General features: G+C 39.1%; 2 protein-coding genes across 3 annotated transcripts; both read right to left on the minus strand.

The window, feature by feature from the left end:
* Positions 1–147: 147 nt before the first annotated feature.
* On the minus strand, positions 148–9478 carry LOC134534177 (probable serine hydrolase). Of its 2 annotated transcripts, none has more exons than XM_063372320.1 (3): positions 8697–9475; positions 7268–7410; positions 148–2036 (listed from the first exon to the last, which is right to left on the minus strand). In XM_063372320.1, exons 2-3 carry the CDS (start codon positions 7407–7409, stop codon positions 1198–1200), a joined length of 981 nt encoding a protein of 326 aa, XP_063228390.1. In that variant the 5' UTR covers position 7410; positions 8697–9475; the 3' UTR covers positions 148–1197. The 2 variants fall into 2 exon arrangements, with proteins under 2 accessions (XP_063228390.1, XP_063228389.1); XM_063372319.1 differs by lacking the exon at positions 148–2036 and adding an exon at positions 2049–5048 and having other exon boundaries at positions 8697–9478.
* Positions 9479–13216: 3738 nt separating this feature from the next.
* On the minus strand, positions 13217–21250 carry LOC134534178 (UDP-glucosyltransferase 2-like). The gene is made up of 5 exons (XM_063372321.1): positions 21085–21250; positions 18243–19089; positions 17646–17868; positions 16538–16757; positions 13217–15851 (listed from the first exon to the last, which is right to left on the minus strand). Exons 2-5 carry the CDS (start codon positions 19077–19079, stop codon positions 15572–15574), a joined length of 1560 nt encoding a protein of 519 aa, XP_063228391.1. The 5' UTR covers positions 19080–19089; positions 21085–21250; the 3' UTR covers positions 13217–15571.
* Positions 21251–21746: the final 496 nt, after the last annotated feature.

Below are 21746 nucleotides of genomic sequence, written 5' to 3' on the forward strand. Positions count from 1 at the left end.
TTGCTTGTACACCACACGTCTTTTATTCATGTGTTTGCATGTGAGAATGCCATAGGCAGCTGTGATAAAAATTTCCGATGCAGTTATAACCACCATTATTGTTTCTTAAATTTCCCCAATTTATAGTCTTCAGAGGTCATATCCAAATAAACTGCTTCAATTTTTTTTATTTCAAAAATATGTTCCACATTAACACACTCATTATGCACCAACCTGCTTCTGAGTACAAGTCCACATCAATCAACAGTCAAGTGAAACATGATCACAATTTAGCAGTTGAAAAAGCAAAACTTATAAAAAAATATAATTAAAGTAAATTGTGTATTTTATGCTTGGCTCTTGTTACAGATGGTCTAGATTACTGCTGCAAAGTATGGCTTTTACTATGTTAGAGTATAACCTCTTTTTATACATTCTCAGCCCACAGATTTTACAATTAACTTGAGATTATAAATATACACACATTGTGTGTATGTATATAATTTCCAGGTAAATTTTTTTTGCAAGTCTCACCTTCACACAAAAATTCCATTTATTATTTTGTGAACTCAACAAAAGTATATGTACCTCATTAGTTATTTACTAAATTTATGTGTTTCCAGAATCCATGTAGCTACATGTGATAGTTCTTTAAAACCACCAACCATGTACTGGTAATTGGAATTTTATTTTATCTGATAATTGCTGTGATGTTGATTACCTAAGTCCGGACATTAATGGAAATATTTTCATGTAGACCAGTCATATGTTATGTTTCTTTTATTCTGGTTAGTACTTAGTAGGACATAACATAGAACTGAAATAGAGAATCTGACACTCAAGACATGTAACCCCTATTTTATTTCAAAGCCATATTAGACGACATTAACTTACCTTCCGGAGCTGTGCAACTTCTTAAAATAAAATAATAATACTAAAAAAAATCTAATATCATTATCAGAATCTATGAAATATCTATTTTGACATCTCTAATAATTTTTAATTTTAATGAACTCCTGCTTTTGGTTTGAGATTGCATTGTGACATTTAGTTTGTGCTTATTTTCTGAGTGCTCTGTTTTTACCTGATGATGCTGACTGAAAGAACCACAAACGTCTGTGAACTCCAGCACAAGGACAAGGCTTGAACTCGAAAGCCAAGACTGCAATAATAATTTGATTTCGATAATTTAAAAAAAAAAATACTTTTTTTGGCAGCCTAAAGGACACATTTCTGCAGGAACTGCGTGATCAGTGGAGCTACCCTTTCAGGGTTGTTCACGTGCACGTGATGCGTGCCCTCAACATCGTGATGCTCAAAATATTTGGCGCTATTTTTAAGAGCATCCAAAGTCTCCCTGGTGATTTTCGAATCACTGTACACGAGTCCCGATTTTGCTTTTATGTGGAGCACATTGCAGTCTATGCTGGCTGCAAACAACAAGATATTCTTGGGTGGCCACCCGGTCACAATGCTGTGCTTCAGACGCAAGTCCCTGTTGAAGCTGTACCTGCCGTCTTCGTGTTTCACCGTACCTCTCTTCATCAAGATCTCACAGGATGCTCTCGTCAGAGATCCGTGGGTGCCTTTCTCGTAGATGGAAATGGCCTCGTCGTAAGAATAGGCTGGACGGTTCTTGATATCCAATGTCAAAGTTTCGAGAACCTTGTCCAGCTCGTATCCTCTCCATTTTAACACGATTTCGGGAGGTATCGTCTGAGGCTGCAGAGCATCGATGCCGATGTAGCTGGTAACCTCGCCGGGAAACGTGCACGAGTACATGAAGCTCACGATGCTGCCCATGGAGTGGCCCATCAGCGACACTTGGTCCCAGCCGAAGTGCCTCACGATCCGCCGTACGAACGCCAGGTAGTCTATCTGGTAGTAGGGCTGGCCTGGGGGGTAGTGCGACGACAGCCCGTGGCCGGGGAAGTCCATCGCGAGCATGCTCACGTCGGGAGGCAGCAGTGGCGCCAGCGCGTCCCACGTGCCTGCGTTGTCTTGCCAACCGTGCAGACAAAGGATGGGTTTCACGTCCGTCGGCCCCCACCATTTACCTAGTGGCACACAATAAACGTAGCTTGTTGGTACACTAACGTAACTGGATGTCACACTTCCTATTCATTTACACATGGATAATCGGGCAGCAGAAAATTCAGTTTCTATGGTGGAATCAGTGTTTTTACTTTACCAGGTAGATACTTAGTACACTTTACTGCATTTTACACCGCACTGTGGTACACAGAAAATATTGCAACTGAGTTGAGGTTGAGTGGAGATTATGTTATTAGGAGATTCAGTATCATGTAAACAAAAGTTTGGTTGATGGCTTGTTTCTGTTAAGTAAGTTTAACACAAAAACCAATTTTAAAAAAATGGACATAACTAGGCCAGCTATGGAGATGTTCGATGCTGGATTTTCTGTAATATTTCAGAAAATTGCAAGTTAGATAAATTATAAAAAACAATTAGAAAATTTTGAAATTTTGGTAAGGGAAAAGACAGGGAAATTAAATTATAGATTTGTGTGGATATCCTATTACATACCTATATAGGCATGGCTGTGATGTTAGTAAAATATTACATACAAATACCGGTACTACAAGTATTTGCATGACTTAACATTTGCTGCCATAACAATAAAAAAAAATACAACAGCATTTGATTAATTTGAAGTTTATCACAGTAATACTCCCCTTCCTTTACACTGCCAAAAAAGTTTAGGTAAGCATCATCATACATTTCACAAAAAGAGAGCCATAAAATTTGTGATAGAAGAACTTTTAATTCTCGAAACAAAACTACATACACATTCTAAGTGTGAATAATGTTTCATGATTTCAGTAGGTTGACAAATATTTCTTTGGGCAAGAGCTCTTGTGAATAGGTTAAAAAATTTATGAATATTTATACAGGAAATCTATTGAAAATGAGGTAGATTTTAAATTATTCACCTGTATCATGCCGGAAAACTTCCTAAAACATTTTTCTCGTACAAAACTAAATAATAATGCAAATTAAATCAATCATCATTGAAAATTTGAACACAGACGGTAAAATACATGCATAAATAAGTTAATGGTAATACTTGTTCCCTTCACGTTCACTATTGCAGTCTGTGTTACCCTAACTTATCTCCTCGTCTTTGTAAATTGATAAGGCTAAGGAGTCGATTTCACCAGATGGCTTTGCGAAAAAAACAGAAATCTAACCCGTCAACGATGTTTACCACAGCTAATAATGAGTAACTTAACAATGCTTAAACAATAAATAAATAAATAAATAAAGAGAAACTATTTTAAATTGAACATTTTGAGTGAAAAAAACTTGTGTCTGATAAACACACATTAATAGCTTCACTTTTCCTGACACCATCCTTCCGTACGAATGAAACAGGTTAAATAAGCTTACTGTATATAGCCTATGCTATAACCAAAATACGATTGATATTTAATAAATAATATTAACAACATATAGTGCATTTACAATAATCAGAACAATTCTGAATCCAATATTTGGATGTTTAGAGTCATAATTACAGTTGTAGGTAAATGTAAATTATTCTGTATTGAAAGAGCACTGTGTCAATGGAATTGCTGAAAAACGTTCTTGGTGAATTACTACACTGACAAACTGTAACACACAGCTACATAATGTAATTTAATTTAAACAAAACAAATACAAGCAGGAATGTTGACTAAGAATTTAGGAAAATCAGTAATTTAGTCTCTTCACAAGTGACATGCAGGTAGTGTCAAAAAAAAAACTTAATTTAGTAAACTTAAATACCTACATAGTACATTAATTTATATCTGATAATTACAGTATGTAAACATTTGATTTTAAATGAGTGCACTGTAATATAGTACTATTTAAAAAATAAAATAGATTTCTTCCAAATTTACAGATATAATAAATATCTTGCAACTTTGTTTGCATGTTAGCCAATACATAACATGTATAATGCTCACTTTTTTTTAAAATAATATGAAGCTGCTAGTTTATGAAAATTAAGTTTGGAAGCACACATGACAGTGATTTATCATTACCCATTATGAAGTATGAGGGCAGAAGAATATGCAAAGATGAACAATGTAAAAATACTGAGTATAGGTTCAGAAGTGCTCAATTATTGTAAAAACACCATACACTTGTGTTGCTGGACTAAAAGAGCTCAATAACAGAGTAATATGTACAAAACAATAAAAACAAATGTTTCTACGATAAACACTCCAAATATTTGTTGATAATTGGTGCTACATGAAGAGGCGTGTTCAAATGAGTGTGATGTGTGCCATCTACTTCGTGGTACTCAAAGCGTAGCGCAGAGTTTTTCAAAACACCAATAGTGTTAAGGTACACTCGTTCTTCATCGCCACCAAACAGGAGTCCCTGCTTCGCTCTGATGTAGAGAGCCTTGCACGCGACCCGCTTCGCCGTTGCGTAGTAGATGTCCTCAGTCAACCGCCCCAACCACTGCACACGCAGGCGGGGGTCACGCGAGAAGTGATGGTACTCCTTCCCGTTCTTCTCCGTCGCGCGAGTCCCTCGCTGCAGCAGCGTCCTGCAAGCGTCCAGGGACAGCGTGTGGTGCACCCCTTCGTACAGCAACTGCACCATCTCGTCCAGCTCGTACGCCGGCGGCCCCTTGCCGAGCTGCTTCTCTAGCGCCAGCGACTTGTCGATGGTCAGTTTCATCTTCTCGAGCTCGAAGGTTTTGTTCCCCATTACCAGCGAGTGGGCGCACTCAATGCTCACGAGCGTGTCCACGGCGTCCGGGTAGAGACCGGCGTAGATGAACCCGACGGAGCTGCCCAACGAATGCCCTAGTACGGAGAACCTGCGCCACTTGAAGTGCTGCTGCAACATTCGCACGACCAACACAAAGTCCAGGTAGTTGTAGAACCTGCCCACCGGCAAGTGCGACGACATGCCGTGGCCGACAAAGTCTATGGCTAGAAACGACTCTACGTTCAAGTGCGGCACCAACGCGTCAAACGTGTTGGCGTTATCTTCCCAGCCATGAAGCCCGAGTATTGGCTGGACGTCTGTCCGCCCCCACCACTTACCTGCAAGAACCATGTAGAGGATTACCAACAGAGCAGGGTATAACTGTGGGAACATTATGCACAAAGAAAGAGAAAAACTTTTTTTTTTAGTTTCAGTAATATAATACAAACTAATAAGATATTGAAATCATGTATTATAATATAATAAATGTTAAGTGTTGTGAAAAACAGTGCATAATGGCATCTACAAGTAGTTGAGGACCCATTAAATTGAAGACATTGTTTGAAGAAAAACTGAAAATAATATCGGAAGTTGATGCAAATCCTTTGATACCAAGAGTAAGTATGAAAAAAAAAAAAAAAAAAAAAAACTCAAAATGCCTCCATATACTTTGAAAGGAATCACGATGAAGCGGGATCAACTTTTGGCTACTAGTGTTTCGTCAAAGTGGAAAAAAATGAAGGTTGGTATACACACAAAATGTTCTAAATAGTGTGAGGAAGAGCATGTGGGCTTGTGGGAACTGTAAAATTTTGTGATGTGTCAGTCTGAAAATGTGTTAAAACAAACAACTCTGACCCAGCATTTTTCAAAACGGTAAATGTTACTACTGTTTTTGTTTTGCTAGTGTTGTTTTAATAAATGTTTTTTATCATGGTTATTGAAATAAATTCAGTTTAAACAATTCAGTTTACTGATGTACTTGAATAGCACAATGACTGTAATAATACTTAAGTAAGTGTAATTTTTCGGGTTAGTAATACAGTATGCCATTTGAGTAAAATTGTTTTTATGTAGCAACTGAATTTTAATATGTTTAAAATAGTTTTACCTGTTACGTTTTTAGCATTTAGCATCCAGTCCCTTGAAAAACATTGTAACAGGTTTTACTGTATATAGATAGAGATAGGAAAGTTGAGAGATATAGTGATATGGAGAGATGAATATAATGAGATATTAAGAGATATATAGAGTTACTGAGAGAAAGATAGAAAAAGATGCTTTTTATGTGTATGAATATAATGAGATATTAAGAGATATATAGAGTTACTGAGAGAAAGATAGAAAAAGATGCTTTGTATGTGTATGAATATAATGAGATATTAAGAGATATATAGAGTTACTGAGAGAAAGATAGAAAAAGATGCTTTGTATGTGTGCACAAAGTTTAAAAAAAATTACAAAGAGGCATTGCTTTGCATGCTAGACATTAGCTAGTATATAAAAAAAAATGTAATAACATAGACGATCATGACTGTATATAAAATAATGTTACTACTTTCAAACATCTCCGTTTCATATTTTCCTCCTCTACTTAGTTTGTCTTCCAGCCACTTTATTAATCAGGCCTACAAGACTCCACCTATCTCTTGCCGCTCTAGGAAGCTGATACAAGTAGTGAAATATTGTGGCAGCTCATCAATGCAAAAATTTTCTTTGTAATATTTTTTTTATATTTGTCGTGATTTGTTACATGCACGCATACAAGTACAAATCTGAAAGTATTAGTGTGGTATCAATTTGTTTAAATTATTACTATACAGCTATACTTATAACCATTTTTACTATACAACTATATGATTCTTCTCAACTAAATTTAACTCAAAATACACTACTGACCAGTAATTAACATTTTATCCAATACCATACAAATGTACAAATTTTAATAAATTACTACCATTAAACTGTGGACAAACAACTTGTTAATATTAAAAATAATGATATCCCGGTTAGCATCAAACACTTTATTCACTACGTTTACAATTCAAACATCTTCAGTTCTACACTCAACTCTCTTAAAACGCTTCCACACACATCCTCCACACTACTTCCTCTCTCACTCACTTGTCCTCAGGATTGCCAACTCTCACACAACTAATACAAATTATGAACAGAGCATGCACACATTTCTATTTAGCTTTTTTTTCTGGTTTAAAGAGGAAAAAAAAGTTGGGAAAAAAACATAATTAAAAATTGTACGAATGGTTCAGTTTTTAAACATGATCTCCTTTATTGGAGGTTTTTTTATTCAGACACTGCAAAGCATGAAACATGTAACAAAATGGTAATGTAAAAAAAAAATCATTGCTTTGCTCATTTTGTCATTAACGAGCTACATTAAGTGATAATAGCCTAGATGTGCTAAATGAGATGTTTCATGAAGTGAATGTAATTTTGTGGCATTGGCAGTACCTAGCTACGTAAAATGTTGTGGTTGATATGTTCAAAGAATAATCAGCATACCTACAGATAAAAATGCTGCAATAAAACAAATTACCTGCTATGTGACCCCAAGGAACTGGTATTACAATTTCTTGAACAGGTCTGTGATTCTGTTGAGCTGTGGCAGCCTGCGTGTACAATCTCGACAGAAGGCTATGTGCTTGTTTAACGTGTTGTAACTTCCTGCAAATTAACATCCTGTAATCAAATGTGTAATATTAGAATACAAGCAAACACATTAATAACCACAAAAAACATTTTAATATTTTCTTGATACATAGATCTACATAAAAGTAAATTTACCGAGGTGCAAATGGAAAAAAAAAAAACTAGCTACTACATAGTCAATACTCTACTAGTTGGCATAGATTTCTTATTTACAAGATTGTGAACTGGTATCCCTTACAAAAATTTAAAAATGGGGAAATCAGGATAAATTATTAAAGTCCTGACTTTTTTTTACACCTAAATACAACAAAAAAAATTCTTTACCATATCTATACCTATGCAACAAATTTTTGAAAGGCATTTACCAAACACTAAAAAATAATTGAACTCTTCCAGAAGCCACTCTGTTCAAGTAACATTAATAAATAAATAAAAAATTTCTACTTAACTTTTTTACTTATTTTTGAGACACCTTATAGAGTTCTTATTCATTTTTTTAAATATTAGTGGTAGAATTTGTTACTAACACCACTATTTTAAAAATGCAAACTAAGTCAATATTAAGTACTGACTTTGTCTATATTTTTTAGCAATGAATGTTATTTTAAAACATATTTTGCAAATATGTGCCCCAATCACCCGCTTAATTTTTTTAAACTGTTGAATACTACATTTTTGGCTTAATAGGACTTTGCAATGATATATAGTCTCTTGTGATTTTATACCTATTTAAGTTAAGCTGTTTATAATGGGACACAAAATTAAGCAGGTATGCAAATGGACCCTGTACTTGCTCTGCTTACCCTATAGGAAATTAGTAAATCATTGATACACAAAGTATATTTTATAGTTTAAAAAAAAAAAAAAAAAAAAAACCTTTGTTAATAATCAACCAAAATATCTCTAAAATGATCAGTTCAAGAGAAATTAAGACATCAATTATAAAAATAATTTTTCATTTTAAACTTGTCATTTACCATCCGTTACATACTATTCTCACACTTATTTCTTAAAATATTTGAGGTTAGTTTTATTTTGTAAACAAAAAAAAACGCTTTTGTGGCTTTTTTTGTTTTTCCTTAATTTCAAAATCAGCATTTTCAGGGGAAATTAAAAAAAAACACTAAAATATTGGGAAATCATACAACTACACCGTTGTTTTTTTTAAGCATCCCTCAGCAAACCTTTCATTTATTTATAACATAATACAAAAAAAAAGTGCACTAGAGGTGGGGCATTATTAATAATAAACCCATTTCCTAGTACCCAAGTGCAATAATGAGAGTTTAACAATATTTTAAAAGAAAAGAGCCTACCTGTCCCGAAGAACCAAACGACGTTTTTAAAATTCACCGATTTTAACACTCGCACTGTTACATCACCTTATTCCTACTGCAATGATCTTTGATTTATCCGAGAATCCATATCCCTAAGTTTATCTTAGGGCGCGGTTACACGGGAGTCTGAACTACTTCAGGTGAACATGTTCAGCTGATGAGTGCGGTTACACACAGTCTGAACATGTTTCGTTCGAGGCCATTTCCCATTTAACTTAAACAGGTTGGCAAAGTAGTTCAGATCGACATATCTTCTACATTAGCCTCTGATTGGCTGTTTAGAATATAAACAGTCTTTTGCAGAAATTCAAGATGGAAAGTGTTTCTGGCACAAGTTCGAGTAATATTTTACCGAATGCAACAAAAAAAAATCAACAGATATATATATATATATATTTTTTAATTGATCCTGACCTTAATTTTCTTAAAACTGAGATAGGTACTCTCGCTCAAAAAATAATAATAAATAAGTTTAAAAATTATACTGTGCATATTGTTTGAATTCCCAATTTGTAAAAAAAAAATATTGAGCAATATGAAAACACATTCCATTTGTGCTGATAATGCTGTATAAACAAGTGAGAAAATCCCGCGTTTTCTGGATACAATTACAAAATAGAGATCAACAACACAGTCATTCGTTGACAGTTGTAGACAATCGGTTTTAGAGCTAAACACACTTTTCAGCAACTACCGTGTAACCGTACACTTTCGCGTTTGTAAACGTGTTTACTTAAACATGTTCACCTGAAGTAGTTCAGGGTCCCGTGTAACCGCGCCCTAAATCTCAGCGAAGATGAGATATTTATTCCAACTAGTTTGAATTTTTGCGTCAGAATAAATTTGTTGCCTGCTTCGAGTATAAATGTCATAAAGAGCTTACTCGTTTTTCGTTTCGAAACTTGAATCTTAATCAGCTGATAGAAGGCTTGTCTGTTTAGATTTTCCATAAGCACAATGAGGCAGCCGATTATCATATTGATATTTTGTGTTTTCTGTATTTACGAGAGATTTTATATCTTTTTTTTTATAAATAAATATGTTGACTAATGAATGTCCATTTCAAATATTTGATAAAACGTTTGTAAAGTGTGTAGAAATTATGTTATATAAGTCCGCGAATGGATTGTTTATATTGTGCAACCAATCTTAAATTTATTTGTTTAAATAAATAATGGTGGGTGAGCATTTTTGTACTAATTTATTTGAAAAAGGAAGTTCAAGTTTGCCAGCTCTGGTCAGACATATCCGCCACGCGCGACTGTACAATCAGCACCTGAATGTTATAGGTCACGTGACCATATACGCATCTGAACCATCAATTTCGACACATTACATGACTGCGCGAATGTGACAGGCCCTTTATCCCCATTCTGCTTCCGGATTTCGTGTTCTTCAGCTACTGAATTCGCCATTCTTATTTTCATTAACTGCTAAAAATAATTACCTTTTCTTATGCTTCATAAATAATATTCACTAATTTTAAGCTTCTGTAAAATATAGAAGCAACATGGGTGCTTAAAGGCAATGTGGATTTTTTTGCACATTATTTATTTGTAATAATAAATTAACGTACAGGTAATTGTGGGGGAATCATCATCAGTGTAACAAATGGTACAAATCAGAAATGATAATTTTCAACATGAGTAAGGAAATAGAGTGAAGTTTATAACCCAGATTCTTGATCTCCAGCTATGTATATCGGTGCATATGTTTTTTTTTTGACAAATCTCTCACTGAACTAGTATTTATCTGTGCTATTTAGTGGCACGGAAAATGGAATCTCATGTGGTGTTATTTTTTCTTTAGAATTAATGTAATATTTAAAATACACCACAAAACTTGTGACATTATTGTGTTGTGCGTGTCTCGATCATTAAGTAACACCAACCTGGGTAACATTGGTAGCATGAAAACTTCTAGCTCACAGTAGTAATTCAGTCCGAGGGGCGAGGAAGGAGAGTTCGTCGTATTACTGATATCATCAGCCATGCTCATGCAGTCACGTAGCACTCACAGTTCCGAAATAGAACACGAGTGGAGGGATATCGATGTTTCGGAACACACACAGAGAGAGACATCGCGTGCGGGCGTGGCGAAAGGTCGGTCCTCCCGCCCAGCCACGAACGAACAACAAACATGCTACTGCAGTCTTTCATTGACGGATCACCGTGCGTTTGTTGGCGTCACTGTGGTTTGCTAAGAGACGCCCAGCGAGGTGGCAGCAGCAACACAACCTCCTTTGTGGAAATACGAATCTCTTGCCAAAAAAATATATCAAGGTAAGTTTCTAAATACTGTATCATGCTGAGATTGTAGTACACAGTGAATGGCACTGTTGCCAGATGAATAATACCCGACTTGCTAACATAAAAATTCTTTTTTTGTATGCCTCATTAATTATAATAAGTTTTAATATATTGTTTTAATTTTATTATTTGTTGATTTATTTAAGACTTTAAAATAATATCTATTGACAGTATAGTTACAGTTGTATTCATTAGGACAGAAAAAATAGTCCAATGATAAACAGCAATTATTGTTTCACAGGAGAAAGTATGCCACCACTCGAGGTCTCGGTTTCGAAACCCGGGGTGGGCGTAGTGAGTGCTGGCTGAATTAAGGTGTTGGTTCTCTCGGAGGGATCAGGGCTAGCTCATGTATCCAACCGAATTCACTATGCTCGTAAGTTACAGGTTACCGAATAGAAATAACTAGCTGCTTCACAGGTGCACAGTCCCTCTTCAGCACAGTGCGCTGATTCCTGACTATTATTGTTAATGACTGGTAAATAAGTGGACAATCTGCAAGATACGGTGTGGTGTTTCCGCTGCATTATTTTCTTCTGCGTGAGCATGGTACTATTAAAATTCTTTGGAGATTCTTATAAAGTTCCTCATATTTCACGGTACCTAGAAAATTGACTAGCGTCTGAACTCTTTTCATGTATAGTGTTTTTGTAATACACATTTCTTTAGTCCCCTTTATGTATGATAGTTATGCAAAGTTCTCTTTTCTCAGATTTCAGTTGTGCCCCTTTTGCGATTATTGTTTATAGCTCTTGATATCTCTGTTTCAGTGCCACCACTGGCTTCTAGCCACTTTTCGGCATGTTGCAATTCTTGGTTTATGCTTCGTCAATATTATTCTGAGCTTAATGACGAGTGTGGAGATAACTGCTTGTTTTGTGGGTGGTGGATGCTTATATTTAAGTACATGTCTGTGTTCGTAGATATCCTGCACACTTATATAACTTCTGATGACAAAACATTCAGTGTTTCCTTCTTATGGGTCAAGACCAGGGGCGCAACAACAGGGGGGGGGGCAAGGGTATTTTGCCCCCCTCCCCTCTGAAACCTTGAAGTGGGGGCAAATAGGGGCAAAGATAATAAAACTGCTTAAATAGCACCATTTTCCACCTTGAAATACAAATTTTTCCTGGGGGAGGACCCTCGGACCCCCCGCTTCAATTAGGGAGATCGATGATTCTTCCCCCCTTTGGAAATTTAGTTGTTGCGCCCCTGGTCAAGACCAATTGTTTGCCGGAAACTTCACTTGTTTAAATGTGCGTTTCCATCTCGAATGACCTCGATGTATCATTCACAACCTGAATGAGTAGTTATTAACTCCAAACATTACCCTACGATTCTTACAAAGCAATATATTGTAATTATTATAATTTGTATAGCTTTAAATATAAACAAAAACATGTTTTGTGTTATGACGAGGACTTCGAAGATTATGTGTGTGAAATTTAGGTTTTTCAAGATGTGTATGCAGATGGCTAGATTGTCTTGACTAAATACATGCAGTAAAGTGGCTACGAGCCTGGGAAATCGACTATACAGTTCCTCAACTTTCAGAAATATCTGCGATACGAATGTTCTGGGTGTTGCTGTTCCTAGATCATAAAAAAATGAATTTTTAAGAATTTTTAGATGTGAAATTGTGCTGTCTTGCCCCACATTAAGGCATCTGCTTGACTGGATGAACGAACTCTTAAAACATGCGGATGCTAAGGGTGACACTGACTCACGCATCTCATGTCTCTTCGCCTCTATTCACCAGGCACCTTACTGGCTTGTATTCTTCGCATTGATAACGTGCTCTATGAGACTTTAAGTGGTGACCTTATCATTTTATGGTGAGACATTAAATATAAAGTCTCCTTGCACTTTCCTATACCATTAAAACTCCTAAAAATGTTTGTGAAAATAATCCATTTCGAACCTTTTTACTGTCCAAAATACGGATGTTAAAGATGGAACCATAAAAATAAACTTGTATTGATAAGCACAGTAGCTATTAAATGCTATTTGTATATATACACTTTTAATAAATCTTTAGTGGTTTGTAAAAAGGCGCGTTAACACATGGAGCTCTGCATGCCATTTGGCGATCTAGCCAGGTGGCCAACAATATAAGGAAAAATGAGCAGATAATGTAACTCATAACCAATATGTTACTGATTTACACTTTGAAATTAATTCAGACTTCAGTACTGCAAAATGATAATTTGTTTATTAATAGCTGAGGTTAAACAGCAATGCATCGCGCGTGGAAGTGATGGCTGCTGGCCTGGCGGCGGTGGCAGCGGCGATGCTGCTGGTGGCAGCAGCGCAGGGCCTGCCCCCGCGGCTGTGCTGGCAGGACGCCGACTGCCGCAGCTACCCGGCCTGCCGCCTGGACGCCCTCGCGTGCCGCTGCGAGCATGCGGGTCTGTGCCTGCTGGCCCGGGAGGCCGGGCGCCGCTGCCGCGAGGACTCGCACTGCCGCCGTGGGCTGGTGTGCGGCGCGCGGGGCTTCTGCGAGCTCCAGCCCGCGCCGAGCTTCCCGGACCTGCCGGCAGAGGAGGTGGGCGGCGGCCCGGAGGAGGTGCCCGCCACCTACGGCGCGGCGCTGCTCGTCGCGGGACTCAGCCTCGGCATGTCGCTGCTGTTCGTGGCGGCGGCGGTGTCCTGCCGCACCCGCGCCCCCACTCCTGACTGCCGCTGCTGCACCGCGTTCCCTCCCCAGCTCAAGGCCCCCCAACACAAGTGCGTTACGTTCTGTGCTTAACTTTAGGAAGAGTGACAGGAACCAAGAGACGCCATCTTGAATTCAAAAATTCTAAAAAACTTCAATGTTTATAATTGAGAATTTGACTGCCATCAACATGCCTTACTGAACTTTGATTTCAAAGAGGAGAGATTGTAACTGAAAGATACCATTCGCCTCACACCATAGGGAATACAGCCAGGCACCATGCTTATGGAACAGGTAAACTTCTGGTATGTTTTCAAATAATTCGTTTCGGACTAAGAGCAAGTGCTATTGTAACTGTCCAAACTACTGTTTTACCTAAGAGTGTGGAGGTTTGTGCAGTTGTACTTGTAAGTGCACATGGGTGCTACAGAAAAGTTGGATGTGCCTACTACCTGACATGTGAGTACAATTTAAGCCCAAGTGAGTGGCCATACAGTGTCTAGTCCAGCTGCAATATATGTGTCAGTGAGGGTTCAGGCTAGGCTGCATAGCACCGTTCTGCAGCGTGGGTGACGACCCTCGGTAAGCCACACAGGCCGAATGGTCCACGACTGACCTTGTGGGAAGGTACTCTAACTGAGAGAGCTGGTGTCAGCAACAACATCTAACCAGGATGCTATCGAGAGACTTCCGCCATGTCTCCGCAGTCTGCAGGAGACCGGCCCGCGGCAACACTTATTCTATTCGCACCTTCCATTTAATTTTAAAATTGTGTATTTTCAGTGGGGAAAATATTTTCAAAATTGATATAATATTATTTAAATGAAGAAACACAATAACAATTCAAAACTTAGATGTGCACATGATGGTAGAAAAGGAGGTTTATTCAAATCCATTCCATCTCCTTTGCATCAACCTTCTGCTGGTATTGGTGACTTCACTTGGTTGAAGTGACATTGCTGACCGCATTCTTTCGCACTGTGTTGCCACTTCGTTCGTAGTAATATACCGCACTAAAACATTTTCGTGAAGGTGTTTCCAATTGGGAATACATTCCCTTTGCTTCCTTCACAACAGTATTGATATTATAAACTTAGCAGTTAATAGTTTCCAAAATCACACACAATACACATTGAAAATGAGATTTCCTAAGAAGTTATATTTGTGTTACTAATGAGCGATAGTTGGTAAAATGCACACCTACATGATACCAAATCAATCTAATTACCTATAGCTTTTTCATCTCATGAGTAATCTGTGTACACACATGATCATCAACCGAATGTTAATATTTAGCACAAGTTATATTGAAGAATAAAGATGTCCGCACCATCACAAGCACCACCAGAATATGAAACCCTGTGCCACCAGTATAACCACCAGAATGTCCAGCAGATGATACTAGTACAGTGTCATGGAGTGAGTAGAGAGTTCATTTGTTTGTTTTCTCCATGTAGCCTTATGGACTGCAGTACTGCAGTGCCTCCACAGTCAGTTCATTCCAGCTCTGAGCAGTAGTAATGTGAATCCTGGTGCCTCCAAAAATTCCACTAAATGACCAGCAGATTGTACCAGTAGAGTAACCTAGACTAATACTGCAAAGAAGTCGTTCATTGGTCTTTTCCCTGCGGCCTGTCGAATCGCAGTGTCCATCAGCAGCTCAGCAGCAGTATAGCAACCAACAGAGCTAGCACCTGTGCCACCAGAATGTCCAGAGTGGCCAAAAATATCGTTAGTTGGACTTATCTGTGCAGCCTGCCGCTCCGAAGCGCCTCCACAGCCATCATGCTCTAGCTCTTAGCAGCAGTATTGTGGCCACCAGTGCCTCCACAATGTCCGACAAGAGCAGATGTAACTGGTACATAGGCATGGAGTGAGCAAAGAGGTAGTTAGTTGGTCTTCTCCTTGCGGCCTGCCGCTCCGAGGCGCCTCCACAGCCAGAGCGCTCCGGCCCTCAGCAGCAGTAACGTGACCACCAGTGCCACCAGCAGTGCCCCCAGAATGTCCAGCAGGAGGTATTGGTACAGTGGCATGCCCACGGCCGCCGTCCTGAAGTGCGGCGCTCCCCCGTGGCGCAGCACGTACTCCACCCAGAACACGGCCCGGTCCAGCGGGTGCTCCGGCTGGTCGCGGAATATGCGGGACAGGCGCCGCGCGTTCTCCGCGTAACTGCAAGCACACAATACACACACTGTGTTTTTTTTTCGATTTGTCTTATGTTGTTGGTTTATGAGTTATAGAATAGTTTAGGGGTTTATTAGACCATGAAACAAAAAAAAAAAATTAATATTTTCCAAAAGTCGCGCTATGGTAACTGCTACAACAGGTAGTCTTTCTTCGGAATCTACCTAAAAGTGTGAATTTTTTATGCATGCTAGAAGTTATGTTTCTTCGGCATGACTAATAATAATGACCAGTAATTTATTATTACGAATCATGAGTGGGTGGTAGCACATTATGCGTGACCTTTGAATTGCTACCTTAGTATTACAAATTGACTAATGCTAAACATTTAAGATGGAAAGGAAGCGATAGCGCAGCGTTCGTCATATTAAAGAAATATGTAAAAGTTTAAAACCCCAAAAAAAAAAAATCATAGAATTAGAGTGTAAGCAGAATGAAAAAATGAGCTCGGATCTTACTGTCCGAGGGTCATAAACTAACTAATAGTAAATTATATCTAAAGGTACCTTATAGGTGACGGAACAAAATTCATTCCAACGATTCAAAATTTTCAGAATAGTAATAAGAATTTTTGATTGACATCATAAACAGTTACAATATAATTTTTTAATGAGTGGAAAATTATATTTTTATTGAATGTCTTTATACAGCTAACTAGTTTATGAGCTTACCTGGAGTTTGACAAAACTTGGTTTATAGCTTGGAATATTGTGTCCTTGTTCAGATGTTTGTAAGAGAGGCCGACACCGGTGCCGAACCTGCAGGCCCGCTGCATGTTTCTGTCCTGGTCCATGAAGAAGGGAATGCCTACTGTCGGCACCCCGAAGTGCAGCGATTCTTGGGAACTCATCAACCCATTGTGTGTGATGAAAAGCTTCATGTTCTTATGCCCTGCATGATGGACAGGGACGTTTAATAGCTTTTTTCTGTCCCCTGCACATATTTTACTAGTATTCTAGAAATAAAACACCTCACATGTTATACATGCCAGGGGGAGGGGAGGTGATTTGTCTGGGAGTGAATGTGTAAATTCACCGGTGTGTAACCAGGAGGAGGCCGAAGTGAGTGGAAATGAGAGTGATGACGTCAGAGGTTTTGAAACAACGGGAAACTAGGCAGTGGAGAGATCCGGCATGGATAACATATAGTAAAGAGGTCAGGCAGACAACTAAAACCTAGACTAATACTGGATTTGTAAATGTATTGAGAGTTGGTAATGTCAGGGAATAAGAATATGCTTGTACGTATGAAGTTGAAACACTAATTATTATGGAACTGTTTGATGATAAGTTATAAAATGTGAAGTTGAAAAATTGTAATAATTATGGTGAATTAAGGTATTAGAGTGTGGTATATGTAAAGTTGTACGGTTGGTAAAGAGTCATTGGTGTGATACATGTAATTGTGTAAGGTTGATAGACAGTAAACTGCACAGAGAATGAATATGGAATGTATTTGTTTGTGCAACAAAATGTGTAAGAAATGTATCGTTGGTAAAAGTAATAAAGAGTGTAATTCAGGAGCAAATACAAGTGTAAAATATGACAGGAATTTAATGTAATTCTATTAGTGCATGGCAGTTCTGTAGTAGTTTGCCACCACATTCTCAATATGAAGGTAAAAGAACAATATAACTCCCAGTTCTTAATTCGGAAGGGAAAAATATTTTAACTAAAAATTTGCATTAGATCGTTGAATTTCCATTACAAATCACAGTATGCCGAAGAAACGTTTAAACATATTTCATTATTTAATACTAAAGAGGAATTCATTTCTCACCTAATATGTCTCTTTGTGGCAGCCACTTCCCAAGCAACACATTCTCTGATTTGGGATGCAAAGTGTCACTCTCAAATTTCCACAAAACTCTCTGAGGTAAGCTGGAAAAAACCTCCAAAAACGCCTGCTGTGCTTGTGGTGACAACATATCACTCCTCAGGTTTGAACCCAAACTGAAGAGTATAGCTCCATGCTCAGCCTCATCTAAGAATTCTTGCAGCTTCTGAAACAAGCACGAAAGTTTGTTAATCTCTCCTGAATGAACAATAATGTAAACTCTTAGCTTCTGGAACACTTCCTTGACTGTGTGACTGCAATTATGCTATTGCTGTTTCACTTCTTCCCAACATTTTATACCGAGAAAATGGTTCTAAGTAGACTGATTTCAACATTAATTGGGTGAATAAAATATCTTTAAAAATACTAGATACATAATTCTGTTCCCAGTTTGTCAAACTAGAAGATAAAACATCATTTTCTCATAAAAATTTGTGAAATTGTTCTTAACAAAATGGTTCGTTTCTAATTTTTTAAGTCTCAGTGTGGTTTACAATGCAGTATAATAGGATATAATTGTACAATTGTGTGACTGCTAACCTTATCCAGTGGCCCAGGTGGTTTTAGATGCATGCCGCCGACAAGAATCAAGTTCGGTGCGAGTGGGCGCGGATAGTCGTATCCCAGCACGGTGTTGCTCAGTATCAAACTGAAGTTCCCCTCGTACTGCTTCAACGAAGGCACCGGGTGGGGGAAGTGGCGTTCGGCTATGGCTTGCATTTGAGGGAAGTACTCGAAATTCCACATCCAGTTAGCGATCGCATCGGTGACCAAGCTGTCGACGCGCTGCAAGAAGTCCATCCTGTCCGGGAGATGCGACAGCACATCCGGCACGTAGGCGGGGTTCTTCGGGGCGTCCGTCATGTGGTGGGCCCTCGGCGGGATGCCCGAAGGACTGACTGCCACGACGGGCGGGTGACCGAACTTGGATATGAGGGGCCAGAAGCAGTGGTTGTAGACGGCCTCCGTGATGATGAGGTCGAAGACCCTCCCGTCGGGGTAGCCGAGCAGCAGCTTGGCGCCTTCCGTGGCCAGCTGGTAGTCGCAGAGCAGGGTCGCCCAGCGGTTCAGCACTCGCATCTTGTCCGCCAACGTGTCGTCGGGCAGGTCCACGTACGTCATCTCCGACGTGATGTACTCGTAGCAGCCCTCGAGCGGTATGTAGGTGAGGTTCGCGACGGGGTGCTGGTCCACGTCGGGACTGAGTACCGTGACCTCGTGGCCCCTGGAGGCCAGGGCCCTCGACAGCTCCCTGTTCCAGATGTGGTGGCTGTGCGTCGTCAGCGTCAGCAGGGCCAGGATCTTGGCGGCAGAAGCCTCCCGCGCTGCTCCGCCGAGGAGCGCTGCCGAGCAGGCGAGGAAGACGTGAACCCTCATGACCGCACACCTGCGAAGAGACACCGCACGGAATTAGTTCATCACCGTGTTTCATGTGGCTCTATTTAGAGAGACCCTGCCCTTTTCTCAGTATATTTCACCATCAGGCTGCCCCAGGAGCAGAATTTCATTGAGAGGGGGATATAACTTTATTGCATGTTGTTTGATTTCAAATTATTTAATTTTATTTGTGGGAATGATAGATCTGCTAGGATTTCTGATCCCACCCTTTGCATTCTACCCCCTACGTAATCCCTTCAAACATCTGCGTGTTTCTTTGGTTTGTGTAATTATGCCATTGTTAATCTGACACATGGGATTAGACATAGAGCTAACGGCGGCCATCTTGCTTCGAATAACCCATGTAAATTAATAATATCTCTTTAAATTATTGTTAACCAATAAGAAAGTTCAGCATGACGGAATGTACATAGTTCTGATAGATGGCGGAGGCACACATAGTTTTCGAGCATTATGTGTATCTAGACTGCGAGAACTTCGGTTCACAAACATAGTGCCTTTATATTTTTGAAATGGTAAATTGATTTTAAGCCTTAAAAAATGAAAATTTTTAAGAAGTTTATTGATCAAAAAATCTCTGTAAAAATAAAAATATAAAAGTAAATATTTTTACGAATTTCTTTTGCTTTTAAAAAAATTATCAACAAAGTTAATTTCTTGAAGAACCCAAAAATGATTTATTTTGTACCACTTTACATCCAGAATTTTTGCTTGTAACATTCCCATAGTCTACTCACCTGTGCTTTCAAACTCATTTATCTCAGAGTAAAAATTCGAACAAATTATTTTCAAAATATGCTAGTTTTGCGTGGTTATCTTCCCATTACGAAGCAAACATTACTGGGTTGACATATTGATAGAAATCTCAGTTTTGCAACAGAAGTCTGTGTCGTAGAAAATAATATTTTTAAATATGTCGTTTCAAATACTATATTTATGAGTATTAGTGCTCATTACCTGAGGTATTTATGGTAGGGTGATCCTACAATATTAATGATTTGCCATTTATTTGCAAGTCGGCAATTAAAGGTCAGCACAATTCAGTCGTGAACAAAAAAAATTACATTTTATAAATCTTGAGACTCCCTAAAATTATTGAACCCTTAACTTAATCAGTCTGTCGAACAATTAATGTGACTTTACATAAATCCAGTGTTGTCAATTTGAGACATGCTGGCCACGCAGGCAACAAAATTCACTTCACAAGGAAGCTTTTAATAAAAGGCCAGAAATATTTTGCTATCTGTGCAGTCATTTTTTTTCAGCAAAAATAATAATCATTTTCAATTTAGGCGTATTGTTTACTACAAAATATTCAGCACATTTCCTGTCAAACTTAGGATTCATTTTTATTTTATGGTATATTGATATCCCGAACTTTCACCGCCTGTAAACTGACCAAACAGAAAGCATGTATGCCCGAGGTAGATACATTAATTAATCGTACGTCGGTAACGACTGACCTGTAATATGCGTTATTTTTGCGCATAAAGCTATGATTGACGCCAAAGCATGTCATGGACCTCGAAAAGAAGCTGATGACAAAAAAAGAGGCGAAACAGTCTTGTATTTCGGGCCTCGTCCAAATATACGTCGAGATAGTGCCACTCTGACATCAGAGAGTGAGCCACCTCGCTGTCCAAACTCGAGGGAGAGTAAGCGAAGAAGTAGTTCATTCGCTGAGCGCTCTCGCCCTTTTTTTTAATAGCCGTTGAATTCGGTTTAAAAAAAGAGGCCCAAATTTTGGTGTTAGTAAAAATTAAATTTCCCCAGCGCTTCGCCATTGATCCCGAAGATTATTTGCGTCTCTCAAGGGTCCGGCACGTTCCCAGAGTCCCGTCTTCCATTAAGTGGCGTAACTAGGACGCCATTGTTCTCGGAGCTTCGAGTTTTAGGTCGGGGATTCTGATGGCAAGACGCTTCTGAGGGGCTACGAGACCTTTCCAGGCCAGGACTTGGCAGGTATATAAACACAGAGACTGACCTGCGAGATGAAAGTGAATTGAAGAGGGCGAGCGAGGCTTTTGGTGAGCGATAACAGCTTCGTAGCGCTGCCAGCGAGCTTGCAGTGTGCAGTCCAGTATCTTATCTCCGGCGAGCTGCGCCCGGCACTGATAGCCGCGCGCCTCCCAGCTGGCGCCCCGAGAGACGCGGCCTTCAGAGCTACTTCCGAGCCGCGGGCGAAAACGTCCTAACCACCTCTCCGAGTGAAAGGCGAACGGAAATAATAGGGCTCCGTCCACCCGGGCACACACTCGGTGCGCAGAGCTTCAGGAAAAACAACGCGATTTGAAAACTACTCAGGATATCCCAGCGGTATCTGCTTTCGAAAAAACATTCAAGAGTTCGCTGAGGGCCGAAACATACGTTTGATTTCGAATTAAGTTTTTAAACGGTAGTTTTTTTCAAAAGTTAAAATGGGTTTAAACGCGTGTTTTCAGAGTAATTTTTAGGCGTAAAACAACCATTACAGCACTTAAGGGTCTTGCATTACACCTTTATCTACATTTCTACGCCATATAATGTTACGGTCACCGCTCAAATTTCACAGTTATCCTGTGACGACGAGAAGACTGCGTGGCAGTTCAGAGCCTTGCGCTTAGAGGCGATACCACGCTAGAAATACCAGCGAGCGTCGCGCTTATC

This window comes from Bacillus rossius, chromosome 7 (assembly GCF_032445375.1).
Source record: "Bacillus rossius redtenbacheri isolate Brsri chromosome 7, Brsri_v3, whole genome shotgun sequence".
NCBI classification, from domain to species: Eukaryota; Metazoa; Arthropoda; class Insecta; order Phasmatodea; family Bacillidae; genus Bacillus; species Bacillus rossius.

What these genes read in the sequence shown, in the direction of transcription:
- LOC134534177 (XM_063372319.1), bottom strand. Translation starts at nt 7,409, where the DNA reads ATGTTAATTTGCAGGAAGTTACAACACGTTAAACAAGCACATAGCCTT. An exon ending in TCCTTGGGGTCACATAGCAG is followed by an intron (nt 5,049 to 7,267) that starts GTAATTTGTTTT and finishes TGGTTCTTGCAG; the next exon opens with GTAAGTGGTGGGGGCGGACA.
- LOC134534178 (XM_063372321.1), bottom strand. Translation starts at nt 19,079, where the DNA reads ATGAGGGTTCACGTCTTCCTCGCCTGCTCGGCAGCGCTCCTCGGCGGA. An exon ending in CACCTGGGCCACTGGATAAG is followed by an intron (nt 17,869 to 18,242) that starts GTTAGCAGTCAC and finishes TGCTTGTTTCAG; the next exon opens with AAGCTGCAAGAATTCTTAGA. An exon ending in GCCACAAAGAGACATATTAG is followed by an intron (nt 16,758 to 17,645) that starts GTGAGAAATGAA and finishes TCCATCATGCAG; the next exon opens with GGCATAAGAACATGAAGCTT.